Raw genomic sequence first — 20,545 nt, 5'->3', positions numbered from 1 at the left:
GGCCACAACCGGCGGGTGTGACGTGTACCCAGGACCCAGCCCACCCCGCGGAAGCTGCGCAGGTAAGCGCTGCGGCGGGGGGGGGGCGAGGTGAGGTGAAGTTCAAGCCCAGCCTACCCGGCCTTTGCTTGGGCTTGAGTTCTCTCTATTATCGGCTCCTTCGCCTCAGGGTGGACAGCCCTCGGCGACCCCTGGCGGCGGGGAGCCGTTGCGTGAGAGTCCAAGTTCCCCTCAGAGGCTGCTCGGGCTCCGAGGCCCGGCGTCCGCCGCGGGGTGCAGGTGGGTGCCTGAGGGCCTAAGCGGTTTGCTTGGGAGCACCGCACGCCCTTTCCTTCCCTCTCTCCCTCCCCGCGATGTCTGCTCGGCCTGGCAGCTTCCCGAGTGCCCTCTCCGAAGCTGGGGCTGGTTGTATCACCTGCGCTGCCGCCGTGGTTTGGAGGCGCCTAGAAAGGGTGGTGCCTTCGTGGCTGTGCTTAAAGTCCCCCGGTAACACCGTGACTTGCGCTCTTGCGGTAAGGGATGGACTGGATGTGCGCATTGGAAGGCCTGCGGACACCACCGGCTCCCGGGCTGGGGCTGGTAGTGTTTGGGGTTTCATCCTTCTGTTGACATGCTGCTTCGTGATGCTGGCTCAATCTCTTACCCCCACCTTTTGCGGTGGAGGGATGTACCATAGTAGTGCCAGGGAGCTTTCCTTCTTGTTTTTAGGAAAGTTTAATGTATACTGCTTTATTAGTAAGCCATTCAGAGAATCTGCTGTTCCTGACATCAAAAATCTGGCTTTTGATCCTTATTTCTGTAATTGCTTTATGCTATATATAAGGTTAAGTGGCTTTAGAAGATGACACTTTGGTTACAAAAACTCCCTTTTGCATTCAAGATGGCCCTAGGGAAATACCCCCGTTTGTTTATTCAAGTTGGTTTTGGAAAGTCCCTTTAAACTCTTATCGAAAGTGAAATTATATCACAAGCACTTGTGATGCTGGCTGATGGAAATGTGTCTATTTTTGCTGAGGATTCTCTTGCAATTTGGTTACAGTGAAATAGGAATTTATGTTTGTGAAGGCAAAATTTTATATTTTTTTATAATTAGAGGGTTGAAAAGAATAAGTTTGATTGGAGACTCCAGTGTTCTCTGGCTTATAGTTCAGCAAAAATTGCAAACTTACGGTATTTCTTAAAAGATGAATGACCGGTTTATAAATGCCACTTGTATCTACAATTTGTTGCCTTAAGCATAGACTGCAATTTTAGACTTTATCTGGATGCCCCAAAGCTGTGGATACCTTTTACGTTTCTTAAGGTAATGTTGATTAGAATTACAGCTATAAAATAATTCTCTGGCGTAACCTAAAAGTGGGAGAATGATGGTTACAGGGTGTTCATAAGAATTACCTAGCTTGGTTTGTAAAAGGGGAAAAGTTGCGCTAATAAATTCAATGCAGTCTATTGAAAACTGAGCATGTTTGTTGCTTTCAGATTTGTAAATACTATGTTTTACCTTGCCCCTAAAATAATAACATTATCCCAGCAAGAAAAATAATGCGTGGTTGTCGCCCAGTTTGGACAGACATGGTGCAAATTACAGTAATCAAACACAAAGGAGTGTCAAACCATCCACATGCTCAGTTAATCCTTCTCACTCCTCTTTAGAAAATATTATTGTTTGCAGCATTCAGAAATTCTTCATAGCTTGCTAAAGCTGGGGTCAAGGTAAGGTTAACCAGTAAACTTGCCACACGTTAGATGTTTGCCTGTGGTTTTTTGCTCTCAAATAGTATTGGATTGGCTTTTTCCAAGCAAGGAAAAAAAAAAAACAAAACTGGAAAATGGATAGAAATGTTTCATTCTTCTTTGCTGTTCCCTTTTTTCCTGAGAGTTAATGAGCTAATAAACAAGAACAAGAAAAAGAAACCACTTTGAAAGAAAAGCAGAACTGATGAATCAAATTGCAGTGCCAACCTTAGCGCATATATGCCAGCACTTTAAATGCTTTTCTGTATAAATTAAAGGATGTCTTCTATAAGATTCCCAGTGTCCAAAGCACGCAATTCTCACATGCTTTAATGTGTATGTAGATTTGTTTGGTTTTCTTCTGTTGAGATCACTCTACCCACCTTTCCTTGCCCTCTTTGTGCCATCCCTATTTCTTGGAGTTTTATTTCAGGGACATGCTGATTCACTCATAGATGTTACTGCTTTCTCTGGGCAGGATGAAAATAACTTGTGGTAATAAATTCAGCCTGAACTCTTACTGTGATCCAGGGAGTTGCTCTGTTGAGCTCACTGCCATCTCCTCCCCATTAATGGGTGCTGTTGCAGATTTACAGTGGACTTCATCTTTGATCTCAGCCTCTGTCCTTTATGTTGCTCGTGTCCTGCGTGCCTGTTCTAGCTTTGCAATGGGAAGGGTGCCTCTTGGACAGTGGTACCCTGCTGTTCCATCTTTGTGAAACCAGAAGTTTACAGTATCATTTTATTATACCATTATGTTTGTTTGCTTGACAAATGGTTGAGATTGGGGAGAGGATGCATATATCATTGTCTACTCTTAGCTCTTTGCACTCCAGCTGATCTCACTTTGCTGGAGGCTGGGACTTTTTATGTTATGCTCTTCTGGTGGAGCTTGTGGTTTTGAGATGGTCCCTCCTGACTCTTCTCCCTTAGAGAACAATAATTCATGTTCAACTGTAGAAAGGCTGTTGAAGTAGGGAAGTGGGAGAAACAGGGAAACAGAGGTACAGCCAGGACACATTTTAGAGAGGAATGGTGGGGGTGGATTGAGCATCTTGTCCAGAACAGGGCAGAAAAATTGAATTGTAGATTTTGATAAATCAGCACCTTCTGCAGTTCCAGCTGACATGAGGAGTTAAGAGCTTTAATTTGTCTTGAAATGGCAGGGGGATTTTGGATTATCCCTATTCCGGTCCAGGTTTCATCCAATTCTCCCAATTCTCATCCAATTCCCCCAATTTTTTTATAGTGGTTTGGATTCAGGTTCCCCACCAGAAAATACACAGAATGCATTTTATACTCAAGGGGGTTTGTGCAGAATTCCAAAATGTCACTTAGACTTCTTGAAAAAGTATTGTATCTTTGTAGAGGTGTCACAGTTTCAGTATGCTGTAGCTTACTTAGAGCCGGTATTTGCTGTGTTAGTGTTTATCAAGTGTGGGCCTTGGGCTAAGGTTCTTGTTTCACTGTACTTTATGGTAATGACTTGTAATACGGGGGGGCTCCGGCAGCAGGGCGGGATGGACGTGGCCGTGGACTTGTACCTGGCCGTCCCGCTGCTCTTCACCGTCCTGGCCCTCGTCCTCGCCTCCGTCTTCGTGAGGCTGCGGGGAGCTGAGGGGGAGCGGCCCCAGGAGCCGGCGGCGGCCGAAGCTGCCCGGGAGAGCTGCCCCGGGGATCAAGCGGCCACGGGAGCGGGGCCGGAGGCCGGGAAGGAGGCGGCTGCCGAGCAGCGGGAGGAGGCGGCGGAGGAGCCGAGCCTCGCGGCCAAGCCCAGCCCCGCGGCGGCAGAGAGCATCCCCCAGCAGCCGCCCACCGAGCCCCGCGAGCCTGAGCCCCAGGAGGATGCAGGAAACCACACAGCATTTCCGAGCAAGGCAGAGGAGGAAGATCTGGGCTCAGAAGAAGAGAAGGTGGTGGTGAGAGAGCCTGCAAGCACAGCAGCTACACCAGCCCCAGTGACAAGCACAGCAGCATCATTTGAGAGTTCTGAAGGTTTTGAATGGCCTTTGGGTACCCTTGGGACGTGCCTGCTAATTGTGGTGGGGATCACCATGTTGGCACACACACAGAGTGTGTTCTACCCACGACCATTTTGTCTGATCCTGAGAGTTAAGCAGAGTCAGGTTTGGGTCTTTTCTAGGATTAGACAACAATATAGGAGGACCAAGAAGTTTTCCCCAGGGCTGGACAGTCATGAGTGGCAGGGTGTGTGGGACAGCATGGGCAAGCATCTGGTCCACTGGGCCCCTCCAGTGCTTTGGAAGCGTCGGAGATGGAAGTCAGCTGTGTGGAGTCCCCAGCAACAAGTTGCAGAAACTGCTGCAGGGGAGGGTGAATTATTTTGAGCCTGGTGGGCTCATGACACTTCAGGCCATCAGGGCAGAGATGCAACATAGAGATGGATTCATGATCGAGGGGTGGACTTAGCAATGGACATTATTGCCCAGGTTATTCACGAGTGTGCACACTGCACACAGCCTCTCCTGCTCTGAAAGACTGTTACAAGAGATGGAGCCCACCATCATGGACCGAATGGACTCAGCAGCTTTATAGGGATTGGTCCGTGCACTAAGATAACAGTGCACTGAGATGAGAGTGAGGGTATATTGAAAATGTGGTATCTGAGCATGACGTGAATGGTATGGAATAAGGGGTGGATACTGTCCTGGTTCAGCAGCAGCAGTCAGTTTTTCTTCTTCTTAGTAGCTGTTGCAGCGCTGTGGTTTTGACTTTAGGCCTGGGGACAGCGCTGATAAAACCGATGTTTTTAGTTGCTGGTCAGAATGTTTACCCTGACCAAGGACTTTGTGAGTCTCATGCTCTGCGAGGGAGGAGGGGAAGCCAGGAGGAAGCAGAGACAGGATACCTGACCCAAACTAGCCGAAGAGGTATTCCATACCATAGCACGTCATGCCCAGGATGTAGAACTGAGAGTTCCCGAAGGGCTGGATCACGGCGGGGTGAGGTACCGGTTGGTGAGCGGTTGTATTCTCTTCCCTTGTTATTTCCTTTATCATTATTATTGGTGGTAGCGGTAGTGATTTGTGTTATACCTTAGTTATTAAACTGTTCTTATCTCAACCCATGGGAGTTGCATTCTTTCGATTCTCCTCCCTGTCCCTCCAGGAGGGGGAAGAAAAGGTGGTGGTGGGAAGTAGACTGCGTGGTTCTAATTTACGGCCTGGGCTTAAACCGTGACAAGAGGAAAGCTATATAGAGATTAATTATTTTTCTTTCTTTTCCAATTGTGCTCTTGTTTTAAAAGAATGGCGCAGAAGAAGTATTTAATATCAAAACTGACAAGTTGCCTGAGAGAGGACAAAATTCAGCTATGGAAACCACCGTATACAAATGAAAACAAAGAAGCTGGTAAAGAGATGAAGGTAAATATTCTCTCTTGAGTTGATGTCATACGCCTTCATGTGATACTGCTGGTACATTTTCCCGCTTTTTCTTGCTGTTTTCTTAGGAGCTTGTACAAAAATATTCATCCAAGTTGAGTATCAGTGAGAATGATACAGAGAATATGCTGGAAGAAATACGGTGTAAAGCAATTGAGCGTGGAACAGGAAATGAACATTTTAGAGTGACTGGGATTGCAAGACTTGATATCTATCTGCCTCGTAGAAAAGTAAGTGACATTGTAGAAAAGTAACTTTACATTGGCCTTTGGCGATCTAGAGATGTACATAACGTAAATATTTTCACTTCAACTTTTTCAGGTATTTTTTAATAAGAGATCTGTTAGGTCTATAAAATATAGGAAGAGGGGGAATTATATAGGTATGTTTCAGTTTCCCAGGTACATGGGGATATTGTGGCAAAGGAATATAATACTAGGAAACGAATAATTCTTCCCTTGAGTATTTAATGAGAAATTATCTTTCAATTAAGAAAAGTAAATTAGATTAAGTGTCTCTCCAGTTCAGTTTCATTCCTTCTGATGTAACTGTATTGGCAGTAAAGAGCAGATGTCTTTTTTCTGCTGTAGAATACCTGAAGTTGAATTAGCATATTAATATCACTCTATTACCACAGCTTTCATGTAAATGACAGCTTTAAATAAGTAAATAAAATATATAATAATACCCTAGTCAGCTGAGCACAGGTGCGGACAGGCTGGTCACTCTGATGGATATCCATACTGTCAAGCTGTTAGTGTCAGCTCTGATACTACCTGGTATCCTGCCAAGCAGCGTCCACCATAGTGTGAGGGCAAACATAGGCTGGGGACTGATCTCAAGTGGCACTTTGAATAAAGATGCTCTGCTTCAAGGACTGAGGTGATTCAACCATGTGGATCTGAAGTGTGCTATACAGGTTGATCACGGGACAGAGCAGAACCTTATCAAGTTCTTATTAATACAGGGCCTCTTAACTGGGAACATTTTCCCTTAAAAACAGTCTCAGACAAGCACAACTATCTCCAGTCAGTTCCTAGGTTTGATCTTGTGCAGGAGCAGCATCTTCTCCAATGCCAAATGTCTTCATCCACTCTGATAACAGTGAAAGAGAACTTCTTTATGTAGGGATACTTAAAGGTTGTAGTCATCAGCAACAGAAGTGGGTGTTTATCTGGAAAAGGGCAGTGGGTGGGTTTTTTTCTGAAGATGATCCTACATGGTAACCTGTGCTTCAGAAGGTGTTTTTTGTTTTGTTTTTTTACTGAGTACTTGCAAAAACACAACACAATCATAACTGTTCTCTCTCCTGTAGTGAAAAATAATTGCCAGCGCATGTGATGGGCTAAAGGCTAGAGGGTGTTAAGTGATTGGCATGCAGTTAAAACGAGCAAATAGTTTCATAATTCCTCTTTATAGTGCTGCTGGGCATAGGGGAATTAATTAATTGAAGATTCCAGTTTATCTAATCTGGGACCATAGACACTACTAAGAATTAATCATAAGTTAGCCAGTTACAGGTGAGTAGCAGAATTACAAAGCAGAGTTCAGATTGGAAGAGCATAATTAAATTAGTCAGTTCAAATTGTTTGGTTCTGAATTTAGATTTATCTAATTCTCAATTTGCTGCTGTTACAATGCTTATTTTTAGCACTATGTAACAAGTACAAGACTCCCTGCCCAGAAATTAGTAATATGTATGCCCCATTACTTGAAAAAGAAATTGTAGTTGTTGTAAAACAATTAATCAGAAACTGTCCAAAGTATCTTGATATTGTGCTTTTTTCTTCCCTACTCCTTTCCGCTTACCCAATATAATTACTACAGAGCAGAAAAGTCCCTCTGGAAACTAACCTGTTCATCACAGGCAAGGAGCTCAGATCACAGTAAGTGTAATCACTCTTGGTTTTTCTCTAATATGTTGCATACTGTCATATAGTACTAAAAAAAAGACAAGCTATTTGGTTGGTTTAGGCTTCTTCTTAGCGTGTATGTCTGAATAGTACAGTGTCCAGTGCCTCTGTAAGGCAATTCTTCACGTAAGAAGCTGTGGTTTAACAGATAGAAAACAGGAAGATTGCAACTTGTGGGGAAAAGATAGTTCTCTAGATCCCCAGCAGGGGCCTGAGAAGGCAGTAGTGATCAGTGTTCCAAATCCCTGACTGGCAGAAGAGTGAACATTAGCTTCTCTTCCTTTTGTGTTTTTAAACCTAATAAAATCCAGTTCTTTTCTATCTGTTTACCTTTTTCACTTTCCATATCTCAGGTTCTGCATACAATGTACAAAGCTTTCTGATGATGTTATTTTACTTCTAGCAGCAGTTTTAAGCCAGTTATGACTGTACTCTTTTTTAGTTTTTTTGCTATTCCAAGAGAAATGTAGTATAGCCTTACAAGCTTGTATTCATGGGTGAAATTATTTATTTCACAGGATAGCACAGGAACATGCATTGCAAGAAAATGCTATCAAAATAATCATAAATAAGAAGCAGCTTGACCTGGGTATGTATATCTAGTTGAGTATACTTTTATGATAACTTTCTAGTTTACAGATTCTCAGAAGAAAACCCTCTTGCATTTCTGTTAATTTCAAAATTCCCAAGGAATAGTAGTTGCATTTGTCAGGTTCTGCTCTACAGGAAATTCAGTAACTTCTGATGATCAAAATTCTTAGATAGAATTAGAGCAATTATAGGAATCCTGTAATAAATGTTGAAAATCCATTTTTCAAGTGTTGAAACACTGAAAATGCGCATTTAAGAGAAACCCCAAAGTTCCTTAAACATGTTGTTTAACAGCACATTCAGAATCTTTTTTGTAACGCATTACACGTGTTCAGCTCGTCAGACATGCTGTGGGAAGTGATGACAACAGCTTTCTGTTTATTGATGGCCTAAGCATCTGACATATTTATTTCTCGTAGAATATGTCAGAATTAGAGCCATGGAATTGACAATAGGAACTTGGATTTAATTCCAAGTTCTTCTGTTGTGTTACTGCCCTGTTGTGGTCTGATCCTGGAGATGATGTTGTTCCAGTTTTTGCCTGAAGATCAGTTAACTGAAATAGAAACAATTGTATTTTTTGAATGTATAAGGGGGAAAAAAGGCAAGCAAAGAAACATACCAGTCATTTAAAAAGAACTTCTAAGATGCAAATCTGATTTGAATTTCTGCTGAATGTCAGTAGTTGGCAGGGATTTTGATTGAGTTCTTGAGTCTAGTAATTACTGTAGTTCTTCAGTACAGTACAAGTGGCCATTCAGTTTGGTTGGTTTGGTGGTGGTGTTGCCCTCCCCCAGTGACAGAACAATGTAATGTAGTCTCTCTCCACAGATCATTTGGATTACACGCATCATACTCTATTTTGCAGGCAGAACCCTTGAAAACCAGGGCATAACACACAATGCAAAAGTGATGGTACTTCAGCTGGAACAGAGTGATGAGGAAACTAAAAGAAAAGTTCAGGAAGAAGAACTTCAACACAAGAAAGAAAAAGAAATAAATGAAAAGATGCAAAGAACTAAGAAGGGTTTGGAAATTCTAGCCGAGAGAGGTAGGGGAGCTTGCTGGGGTTTTCTTGTGGAGTGGAGGGGAGAGAGCGTTCATGAATTCTTGCACATCAAAAGTTATTTTTTCAGTAGACTTTCAACATAGAAGAGTGCCTGTGCTGTGGCTGGATTTCCGTTTATACTTTTCTAGGTTTCTACCTACTTGAAAACTGATTTTAAGTTGACTAAAACTTCTTTCTATTCTAACCCTTCTTACACAACTAGAATGCCAGAAGACATTTTGCACTTCAAGAAGGATATGACTTAATTATTATTTAATTTGCACTTATCAGTTGAGGAACTGGTGGACTCATGAGAACAGGCTTTTAATTTATTGTAGACATAAGCACAGTGGAATAATGTATTGTAAGTCATTAAACACTTTCTTGTGGTCTTCCTTGGATACGGCTGTGTGTAACCATGGTTTCATTGTGCAGAACAGCTCACTTGTCAGTCTCATATGTAATGTGACTGTTCTGTTATTGTTGTGTTTGTTGATTGCTGGCAACTGTGGATTAAGTTAAAGGAATATAGTCAATTTAACAGTCATAATCTTTCAAAATTAAGTTGTGTTTGTGAATTGCATTGCTAGGTGGTGAGTTTAAATCACTTCTCTATTGATTAAAAAAAATCCCCACACAAGACACTGTGAAACTGGGTATGCAATGAATCCCTGCCAATTGCAAAAGTACCTGAACAAAGCTTCTTTTAATGGTCAGTGACAGCCTGTTTCTTACTACGATATCTGATTTTGAATAAATGAAAAAAGTGATTTCTTTTATGGACTTCAGGGGTGATTTAGACCCCAGAATTCTTCTATGGGGCCTTTTCAAGGTATTTACCACTTATGGTCAGTTATTGCCAGAGTTCAGAGTGAAGCCCATAATGAGCTCACAGGCTGAAGTTTCTGTGTGAAGTATAGAAGGAGTTTAACAACCCTTTTGTTTCATCTGAGAAAAATTGAAGGACAGAAGCTCTTAATCTCGGCAAACTCCTGCGTAACTGTCTTGTTTACAAGAAAAAGCATCTTTTCATTGTAAATCAGATGGAAGTAAAAACAAAATTGATAGTTTGGTTATAAGCATTAAAGTTGTGGGAAAAGGAAAATATCAAGCTGTTGTTTGCCTTTTATCCCCCCCCCACCCCCATCCCCCCTGTTTTATGAATGGTGCTCAGTTGTGGGTTTGTATTTTTTAATACTCTGTGCATTATTTGAGAAATCATTTCAAGTATAATGTCAGATGTTTTGTCTTCTGCAGAGAATTCCTTACAACTCCTGTAACTTCTAATGTTGTGTCTAAATTTCTGGATGCACAAGGTCTTTTCCTTAGTGACCTTGCTAAAAGTTCCTCGTACTTGTCTGAGCAGGGCTACTGTTGGTAGATATGTCCAAAAAACTACCCGAGCCTTTATATGTAATTCAGGGTTTTGTTGTAGGTTGTTTCCTTTTTTTGTGTAACAGTGTGCTTATTGACAGAATCTCATGACAGCAGAGTTGCTCTGGTACTTAAAATTTAAACCCTTTTTTCTTATCTTTCAGAGGAATACTTAGATCCAGATTCTGTTCCATACCTAGATATAGCTAATCAAACTGGAAGGGCAATCGAGATTCCTCATCAAGCTAAGAAAGTAGGTAAAAGGATCTTAGAAAACTACTAAGATGGCTTTTTAAAGCTTGATTTGGGAAGCATTTTAAATACGGGATTGAAGTACTTTCAGGCTTGGGGGATGTAACCCTGCCTCCGCTAGATGCTTGCTTCTAGAAATAATTTTGCAATAAAATTAAACTCTACAATTGGGAGTACTTCAGTCATCTGGAGACAGACCTCTGAATGCTGACCTAATCACAGGTCTGATCTTGCACTGACCCCTGTGTGGTCCAGATCTTATTTTTAAGTCTTAACATGGGCTTTAACTTTGTTATATCCTAGCGCATGTTTTAAGTTTAGGGTGCCCTAGAATGACATGAAAAGAACTTGTTTGTTAGGCCTTAGTTTCAATTGGATGCTTAACAAGTCTCTCAAAATCAGATTCTCTTAAAATAGCTTTGAGATCTTTTGCACTTAAGCTTAAATTTGTCCACCATTCAAGAAAGTTGCACATTCTCAACTGAAAATATCTTTGGGTGCATTGAATTATGGTAGGAGTGACCTACTTGATGTTCTGCTGAAGCAGAAGAATAGTGATAAATGCTATCTTTAAGTTTGTGGAATTTTCTAAAGATAAATACAAATCTTTATAAATACCTGGAATTACATGCAGTAACAAAAAAACCCAACCTTGGGGAAAAATGAGCAAGCCCCAACATGTGCTGACTGCTGGTCTAGCCTCTTCTGAAACAACATGTTTTCTGCATCACCTGGAATTTCTGGATGATTGGATTAACAACGGTCCAGTCTCACAATGCCTGCTGTTCTGATGAAGTGCTGAAAGTGGTAATTCACCTGAAGAGTTAAAGCATAAAATGTTGAAGTGCACGAGATTTCATCAGTATTGAACATGGGTGAGAGGAAATATTGCAGGTTGTCTCTATCCAGAGGTATTGTTTACGTTTCCACTTGTCATGCTGCAGGAACTACAATGTTTTCCTGCCACATTCAGAATTTCATTTTAAGTTCTGAGGTTTTGCAGGAGGGAAGTCATTAGGTTTTACAAGGTAGTTGTAATAAGCAAAGCAAAACAAATTTGATGCTGTTAGGAAGTGTAGCACCTAGAAAAAAACTTTGCTTTTTATCACTCACCATTGAAAATCTATCGAGGGTTGAATTCTTAAAACAAATTTGGTGCAATGTTTCATGTGTTGGTAACATTAACTGCTTTTAATTAGACAATATCTGACATTAGAGGATGGGAGAAAACTATGCAGCACTGTGAACTAGTGCTGGTCTTCCAGAACTGATGCAATAGTATTTTTCTAGGAAGAGCAAGGGCTCTAATGGATTACCTAGATACTACTTCAGTTACATAACTGAGTTGGGGAGGTGCAAAAAAATAAGTCTCTATCTGTTTTTCTAGGCACTTGTGCTGGCAATGGGTTATCATGAGAAGGGCAGAGCATTAATGAAGAAGAAAGAATATGAAATAGCACTGCCTTATTTGTTGGATGCTGATAAACACTTCTGGTAAGAACCTTTTTGAGTCCTTGTGTCTCTTTGCTTTACTGACAGCCAAATCCACAAACAGCATGAGCACTACCTGTGCATGTAAATCAGGGCCTATTTTTCCATAGGACTGCTCTGCTTCACACCCCATCTGCAGATGGGAAGCAGCAGACAAAGTCTTGACTTGCAGCTGAAAGAGATACTGCCACTGGGCAATTTAATCTTTCATGTCAGCATAAACAGAAACTGTCAATATTCATGTACTAGGCTATAAATTGCATTAGCTCAAGAGACAGTTACAAATGCTTGTTTGCAATTGTTCCTGTGAAGTAATAATTTCGTGTAAAAGGTGGAGCAGATAGCTGAGGTCACTAAACATACCAAGATTTCTGTGAGTAAACTAGTTTCCTGTTAGAAGTCAGAGCCCTATATTGTGCTTTTGAGATCCTAAAAGTAATACTGGCCTCATCTGTTTCCCATTTGTGTGTATGTACAAGAAGACTGGCACAAACCCCAGCATGTTCACTTGCACTAAGGAAGACGGTTTCTCTAGCCTCTCAAAGATTACACAGGGTTTAATTCTGTTCTGCTTTTAAAGAGATGCTGTCTAAAATAGTAGTCGCAACTGATTTTGTTACTGTAATTCCTTTCAAATGTAGTGTTATCATTAGTGTCCTGCATGTTTGTGAATGGGATAGGAGATCAGTGCTTTGTTAAAATTCCAGTGACATCAGTTGGCTACCTCAGATATGAAGTGTGTGCTTTCTCAAACATGTGAGTGTGCATGTTGTTTCATTAGTGTTAAAAAGTGTGTGTGGAGAAAAATAAACAAAGTTATTGTTTATTTTTCAGTGAGTGTAGCACAGAACTGCTGAATACCGTTGATAACTATGCAGTACTTCAACTGGATATAGTGTGGTGCTACTTCCGCCTGGAGCAGCTGGACTGCCTGGATGATGCAGAGAAAAAGCTGTCCACAGCACATAGATGCTTCCAGAGGTGCTATGGGGAGAACCATGAGAGACTTATTGATATCAAAGTATGCTGTTCGGTTTTTAATTACAGTGGCTTTTTGTTTTCTACACATATTCAGTTACTGTTCAGGTACTGACTTTTAGAAGTTTAAAGTTTTCTCCTGTCTCATTAGCCTGGTTGCTATTTGTTGCATATTTGTCAGCATAGTGGAAGCGCTGGACCTGACAGAAAGTCATAGCAAACATGTGTTTTACCTAGAATCATAGAACAGTTTAGGTTGGAACGGCCCTTAAATATCATCTAGTTCCAGCCCCACTACCGTAAATACCTTCCACTAGACCAGTTTGCTCAAAGCCCTATCCAACCTGGCCTTGAACACTGCCAGGGATGGGGCAGCCACAGTTCCTTGGGCAACCTGTTCCACTGTGTCACTGCCCTCACAGTAAAGATTTTTCCCTAATATCTAATCTAAATCTCCCATTTTTCAGTTTAAAGCTATTTCCCCCCTGTCCTATCCGTACACGCTCTTGTCAAAAGATTTCTTGTAGGCCTCTTTAGGCACTGGAAGCTGCTCTATGGTTTCCCTAAAGCCTTGTCTTCTCCAGGCTGAACACCCCCAGCTGTCTCAGACTGTCTGCAGAGCAGAGGTGCTCCAGCCCTCAGAGCAGCTTTGTGGCCTTCTCTGGCTCGCTCCAGGAGCCCCACATCCTTCTTCCACTAAAGGCCCAAAACTGGGTACGGTACTGCGGTGGTGGGGGTGTCTCACCTGAGCACAGTAGAGGTGGAGAATCCCCTCCATCAACCTGCTGGTCACACTCCTTTTGATACAGCCTGGGACACAGGTGGCTTTCTGGGCTGCAAGCACACACTGCCTAGTAAAACATGTAAACATACACAGGCACCATCAGTGGTTTAGATGTGATACTTTATCTGCAGGCAGTGTCCCATATTAGTGACTCTGTCTTCTTTAAATGTGTAAAGTGTCTGCTGATAGTGAATTGATATTGTAACATATGCTTCTACCAACGTGCCTCCCCTTTGTTTAAATAATTCTTTAGGGAAGCTATGGTCGTGAGAAGGTTTTATTTCTGCGGCTTTATCTCCTTCAAGGGATAGGACACTATCACAGTGGCAGAGAAAAAGAGGCTGCCGAGTATATTCAGAAGGTGAGAGACCATTAGGTAAAACCTTTGAGTCCTTCACCCTAGCTCCCATGTTTGGGCTTTGTCATTTGCTTTCTCAGAAAAATGGGGAGACTTCTTTTGTTTGTACATTAGCAATAGTGTAAGTGGTATAATTTTGTTCTTTCTGTATACAGGCATCTTGTTTATATGAAGAGCTGTCTGTAGATCCTGATAAAGTTGATTGCCTGTCACTCTTGGGATTCTCTGAACAGGAAGCTCGCCTTGCACTGCGAGCATGCCATGGGAATGTGGAGCATGCTGCCAATCTTATCACCAACAGGAGAGAGGTATGGTGCAGTGAAAGTATTAAATCAAGGATTGTGTTAGTTTGGGTATCCCTAAGATCATGTTTTGCATGGCTAGTGCAACACGGTGCTAAATTGCAGACTTTGATTATCCTGCTTTGGCACTGTTAGTGAAACTAACAGCTTGACATCTGGTGCCACAAGCTTGAAACCAATACTTAATACAACAAGGGAAGCTCTGTCCCAAAACAGATGACATGAGGGAGCCAAAGACCAGTGGTTGTACCAGCAAGGCACATGGGAAGTCTTCGCACCGGTGTTTGCTACTCAGCAACGCTCTGTGTGGGAATGAAAACACTGTGATCAAGCTGTCATTCCTGCGCTTGGCTGGTCTGAAAGACAAGAGGCTGTACAATAAAGTGCTTTGAGCATAACCATCAAGTGATGGAGTATTATGGCTTTGGCCTTGGAGATCCAGGAGGAGAGAAGGATTTTTTGTGCTCAAGTGAGGTGAAGACAGTGTTGTCCACATCTGAAGTGCCTCGAGTTAGGTTTGGTAAGCTAGGGTGGTACCTCTGGACTTCAGTGAAATATGGATGGACAAATCAAATGTCCTAGAGAAGGGCTGAGCAGAACTCCTTGGCTACATCCCCGTTTCTCACTCTGTGTCAGGTCCTTGGCAAGTCTTGTCTACAGCCCCATCTGCCAAAAGGGTTTATCACTTATCACACAGGGCCTATAATGACTGACAGTGTAAGATCTGGTCCACAGACACTGCAGAGCAGAAGTACAGCAACAGTGCTAGCTCATGGAAATGGCCGTCTATTTAGTAACAGCTGTCTGGCTGCACAGGCTGTATTTCAAAAAAATAAAAATCCCTTTTCCTCAAGAAATGCAAACTTGAAGTAAAGCCAAGAAACCCCACATGCACAGGGAAGGGCTGAAGCATTCCCATGCATGGTGAGCTCTGTAATGTCTGTATTACTGCAGGAAAAGGCACAGATAAGGAGGGAGGAGAGAGCTAAAAGAAGGAAGCGACTGGAAGATATCAATACCTTGAAAAGTATGGGCTATTCAGAGAGAGCTGCTCAAATAGCTCTTCATAATACACAAGGAAACCTGGACCAAGCCTTTAAGGTAAGTGATTTTCAGGAGTAGTACTTTTGTACAAAAAACCAAAACAACAACAACAACAACAAAAACCCTAAAAAAAAAGCTAAAAAAAATACATTAAAAACAAAAAAACAAACAAAAAAAAACAAACCCACAACCAAAAAAGAAAACCACAAAACCCAAAGCCCTTGTTGCCTTCCTTTATTTCCACTTCCTGGCCCAATGAATCACTTAAGTTGGCTGAAGTTTGCTTCTATCAACTATTGCATATATTTCTCATGCTGAGAGCTACTATATCTGTGTTGCTGTATTCTAATCCCTCTCTGTTTTACTGTAGTTTATTCTTGACAATCCCGAGTTATTGCTGGAAGATGATGATGATGATCCTGTGGCCATGGAGCAGTTTCAGGTTTCCCAGGAAAGTATTGATCAAGTAAGTTAGACTGCTTGCGTTCTTGGTTGTCTTGTTTCTGAATTACACCTTCAGAAACACCGGATCTTCTGTCAGCAAAGCTGTACAAATATTCTTTGACCTGTGTCACTCAGGCTGTCACACTTCCATATCTGGTATCCGCTTTTCATGGGGAAGTCACATTCGAGCTAAAATGTCATCTGAGTGTGCTTCCAGCCCGTTGAACCAACCTGGCACACAGAGATCCAGAGGAAATTATGCACACTGTAATGCTCCAGCCCCAAAAAGAAGTCTTTAAACACTGCAGTGCACAAAAGGAAGGAGTTGGAATGTGTCTTTCTCATCACAGGTTGTCTGAAAGGCTCTACTGTAGTTAGTGTGGCTATGCAATTAATGTCAGATAGGCAAGAAAACTCTAATAATCTAGAAAACATAAATAGCATGTACACCCTCCTGATATGCTGGAGTGCTTTGAAGTTTCCTTTTGAAAAACAAAAAAAGAATTGGTCTGGTATTTAGCAACAAGCTCTTGATTCTGCTCAACAGGCCAATTCTTTAATAGGTCACTGCCCTGTCGTTAACTGTTCCAGTAAATCAGAGTCAGTGTCCTGGAATTCCTGGCACGCAGCGCTCTCCTCTGTGCAAGAGGAATGACTGTCAGATGTAGAGTCAGATTCCTGTCAGATTGGTGCTGGATGAGCTTGGATTTCTCCAGATTTCATATTTTAATTTCTTTCCCCTTCTCCTGCAGCTGATGTACATGGGTTTCAGCCGTGAGTCAGCAGAGCAAGCTTTAAAGGTCTTCAAAGGCAACGTCCACTTAGCTTCGCAAACCCTTGCTCATTATGGGGGACTTCTCCCTGCTTCACTGCAGCTTTCTCCAGCAGGGTCCAGCCCGTCAGAAGAATCAACCTCTTCAAAAGACTCGTCTACAGAGTCTGCAGGTAGGAATGTTGCATACAGCAGGCAGAGAAGGGGAAAGGCTGTTCTGGCTCTTGTATGAAACAATTAAGAGGTTTCTGCTTTAATACTGGTAGAGGGCCCAGACAGCTTTTGGCAGTAACATAATTACAGGCAAAGCCTCCATTAGCCCAGATAAACTACAGCCCCTGCAGTCAGTGACAGCTGTATATAGGACCATAATGCTGTAGGCAGCCTGTAAAATGGATGCAGCCCAGGAGGATGGCTCCTGAGTTAGCTGTGGCTTCAGCACATGAGGCTGGAGGTCTTTGGTATCTGCATCTTTACTTCCACGGTGAGGAGCATGGGGCCTTTCCAGCCCACAGACAATTCCAGCTTCTCATATCTAACTGTACTCACTCACACCAGCTCATTTAAAAACAAACCAGCCTCTTTCTGCCTGTAGTTTTCAGAGAGAAGTACTAAGTTGCTGGAGCACATTCCCTGGACTTGCCACTGATAATGATGATACTTTGGCTTGCTTATATCTGGGTTCTGACTGCTAGGAAGCTTATTGCAAACTTGTACTATACAGTCAGCTGATTTGACTCCCTCCTCATGTCCCTGATGTGACAACCATAACTGATACTTGCCATTTGGCAAAGAAGAAACTCACGTGTGTTTTTTTGTTATTTGTCATAGCCGTGGTGATCCCTGTTGTACAACAAAAGGCTCTCCTACAGCTTTAAACAAAAGGGAAAAAACTGGCCATCCTGCAATATCCTTTGCAGAGCACTTTTAAATAAGAGGTAGTTTTACAGTAGAACTCAGCGCAGTCATGCTGGGGGAAGAGGGAAGTACCAGTTTCTTTCAGAGGTGAATTCACTGCTGCTGCTTCTTATTGGAAGGTTCTTCTGGTTCGCCAACAGATGAAGATATGGAGAATGATGCAGTCAATGAAATCCTAGAGGATATTCCTGAACACGAAGAGGATTATCTGGATTTAACACTGGAGGAAGAGAAACAGATCATCCATGAATACTTATCCTATATACAAGTACCACAGCAATAAATCCCTTTATATCTAGTTCAGTTATATGTATTTACCTTGACAAATTGAGTTGGGATTATAAATGCACCTTCAGCTTATCTCTTACTAAATGCCTTGAATTCAGTTCAACTATAGAAGGAACACTTAATTCTTGCTTAATTTATAAATCTGCTTAAAGCCTACATTTGTGATACATTGTAATTTATTGTCATAGCAGAAAAATAGAAACATTTATTTTCAGAAGAAAATTTAATAGAACTAAACTATATTTTTATTGTGAAATAAGTTAATTCACTTAGTATTCAAGAAGCATTTCTATACCACTTTACAATACCAGCTTTAAAAAAACAGAAGTGAGTTTGTAAACCAGAAACCCAGCTCATGAGATTATAGAGATATCAACTTTCCAACTGTTCTCCTTTTCTTCTAAACGATTTACAAGAGACATATACATATCTGTTGTGCATGGATTTATACTGTGTCTGCTTGTCAATTCCTGCAGGTGTTACACGGGCAATAAAGGTAACTCTGTGCTGCTGGCTTTTATAGTAATGGTCTTCTATGCTTTGGTTTTAAAAACCAGTAGGAACTACTGAGCAGGGCACTGCCCCTCTGCCGTGAGCAGTGACACTTCCTTATCTAAGTTAAACCAGCTGTTCCTAACTATAACCAGCTGTTGAACAAAGCTTGGGTCAGGTGCTGTCTCAGTAGTTGTATCCAGCTTCAGCACGCTGGAGAAGGAAGTTGGGGTTTTGCGTGTGTGTGTGTGTGTGTTAAACACCCTGTTTTCTGCTGCGTAAGCCCTCTTCTCTGCTCGGAGATGGAAGTTTCCTCTGCTTGCTCGCTCTGCTGAAGTGCGGTTTATTAGCTTTCCATAGCTTCGTTCTCGCGGTAGAGGGAGCTCAGGCCCCGTCTGCTCCAGCTGCTGAGAGCTGGAGCTGGTCCTGCTTAAAGCGGGCCCTAAAGGCAGCTCCTGAGACAGGAACCTTCTTCATCTGGTGACACTTGACTCTTACCCAGCATTTATCAGTGGGAAGTGAGGGCTTGGGCTGGTGACAGGGCAGATGTGATGCTGCAGGAAGCAGAGCCCGCATCCAGTGGATGGACTTCAGTAGTGGGTCTTGTTGTTTCTAGCTACCTTAGTCAAGGACAGCAACAAGCAGGGAGTGATTACACTGTAATTAAGGAATTACTTGTATTTTGTACTTCTGTATCAAGATGAGTGCTATAACAATTGAGTAGCTTTGTATCTCCTCCCAGAAGGTTGGAGCATTTCTAAAGGTAGTAATACAAGCTTCGGAGAAACAAGCAGCCCTTGCAGCCATTATATCCCACTTCTCTACAGGTGAGCGCTGAGGAAGAACTGAACAAAATGTTCAATATACAGAAGAATTTAAAATTGAAGACATATAATGTGACTGATGTAGCATTAGCAAGAAGCAGGTGGGGAAGCACAGATTTATTCCTTCCTTTAGCTGGGCGGGATCCCAGGCCTACTGGCATTACCTAGGCTAGCCCTGAGGCACACACTGGCAGCAGCGCTGGGCTGTACAGGCGGCATTTCTCCTCTTTGAAGTGGCTTACAGAGCAGACTGGCAGTGACAACTTCAGAAGTGAAGGTTTGTCCTTGGGGAATTTAAAATTAGCATTGTAACACGCAGTGCTTGTCAGAGAAGCCATTCCTCCCTCATGGAATTCTGCCGGCACTGCTGCACTCTGCGTGCAGTTCTCAGTGGCATTGGCTAAAAGTTTTAAAGTTAATTTTGACCATGTAGTTGAAGTGTGTGGCACTGTGATATGTTTAGCAACAGCCAGAAGTGGTAATGACTCATTAATTCCATTCTTTGAGATCTATGTCTACGAAATGCATTTCCTAATTCCGTGTGCAGCTGCTGTAGGGCCAGATAAGCTCTTGTGTCTAATATTCTGCATGCAAAGATCTAAACAAAAGATGATCTGTGCAATTCTGTCCATCTCTGCTGAAGGCATTGACCTCATAAGCAACATACAGACAAAATGAGCTGTATGACAAGCCAATCACCCCAACAGCCAGGAGCCACCACTGCATAGATGTCACAACAGGGCCAGTACCGAGCTACACCAACCAGACCAAGAGGTTTACAGTGGAATTAAGGCTTCAGTATGCAGATGAGTTCCCAAATTACTGACCTTAAGTATGCATTTAACATCATTAAAATACTGTTTCCTACTAAACATGGAAACCTGTCAGTAAAGAGCGAACAAAGCTGCTTGGCAAGAGAGGCAAGCAAGCAATGACAGGCCCACCACTGAGGAAAAGGTAAGAAATGTTTCCAAAAGTGTATGTTTTGCCATATTCCATCCATTCTGAGCTGCAGCCAGACAAATCCCCTCTAAATGAAAATAGACAATGAGTTGTCTGTAGATGCCACATGTTTATTAGTCCATTCTAAAAAAGGATTACAGCATCTTTATCTTGCTGTAGTGCAGAATAAATAAAGCCATAAAAATAAAAACATGTGGTTAGTTACTTCTGTACTGGTTCTACAAAGAGTTATATCTGCAAATAGAAAAATAAAAGAACCCTTGTTCATTCATGGCTCAGTGGTTATCAGAGAAGGATGAACCTGGAAAGAGACTGGGAGAGCTTCTCTTGAACTTGATTACTTATTTGACACTACTAATGACCTAGCAAACCAGGGTTAGACCTGGCCTTATAAGAAGGAAAGGTAACAAAATCTAGAGTGCTCAATAAATCCTCCTGATTTGCTCTCCTCTCCAATTCCCACTGGATATAAGGAAATCCTTTCCTCTGTGAGGCCAACCAAGCAGTGGCCGCACAGACCTGGTGCCCTGGTGAACAGCTGAAGTGAGAGATCATCAAAGGTGAAAAAAGA

At 42.2% G+C, this 20,545-nt stretch overlaps 1 protein-coding gene across 5 annotated transcripts; it reads left to right on the top strand.

Moving 5' to 3' along the window:
• Positions 1 to 18,210, top strand: NUB1 (negative regulator of ubiquitin like proteins 1). 5 transcript variants are annotated; one of them, XM_080611776.1, is made up of 15 exons: positions 1 to 62; positions 5,003 to 5,120; positions 5,207 to 5,368; positions 6,966 to 7,024; positions 7,570 to 7,640; positions 8,511 to 8,693; positions 10,229 to 10,317; positions 11,704 to 11,810; positions 12,642 to 12,828; positions 13,823 to 13,930; positions 14,083 to 14,235; positions 15,184 to 15,330; positions 15,644 to 15,739; positions 16,470 to 16,662; positions 17,548 to 18,210. In XM_080611776.1, the coding sequence occupies exons 2-15, from the start codon at positions 5,004 to 5,006 to the stop codon at positions 17,688 to 17,690; spliced, it is 1,815 nt and encodes a 604-aa protein (XP_080467902.1). In that variant the 5' UTR covers positions 1 to 62; position 5,003; the 3' UTR covers positions 17,691 to 18,210. The 5 variants fall into 5 exon arrangements, with proteins under 5 accessions (XP_080467902.1, XP_080467900.1, XP_080467904.1 ...); XM_080611774.1 differs by having other exon boundaries at positions 17,527 to 18,210; XM_080611778.1 differs by lacking the exon at positions 17,548 to 18,210 and adding an exon at positions 17,321 to 17,538.
• The last annotated feature ends 2,335 nt before the right edge of the window (positions 18,211 to 20,545 follow it).

The sequence above is a fragment of the Psittacula echo genome, assembly GCF_963264785.1.
Source record: "Psittacula echo genome assembly, chromosome: 2".
Taxonomy (NCBI): Eukaryota; Metazoa; Chordata; class Aves; order Psittaciformes; family Psittacidae; genus Psittacula; species Psittacula echo.
This window is presented reverse-complemented; position numbering and strand designations above follow the sequence as displayed.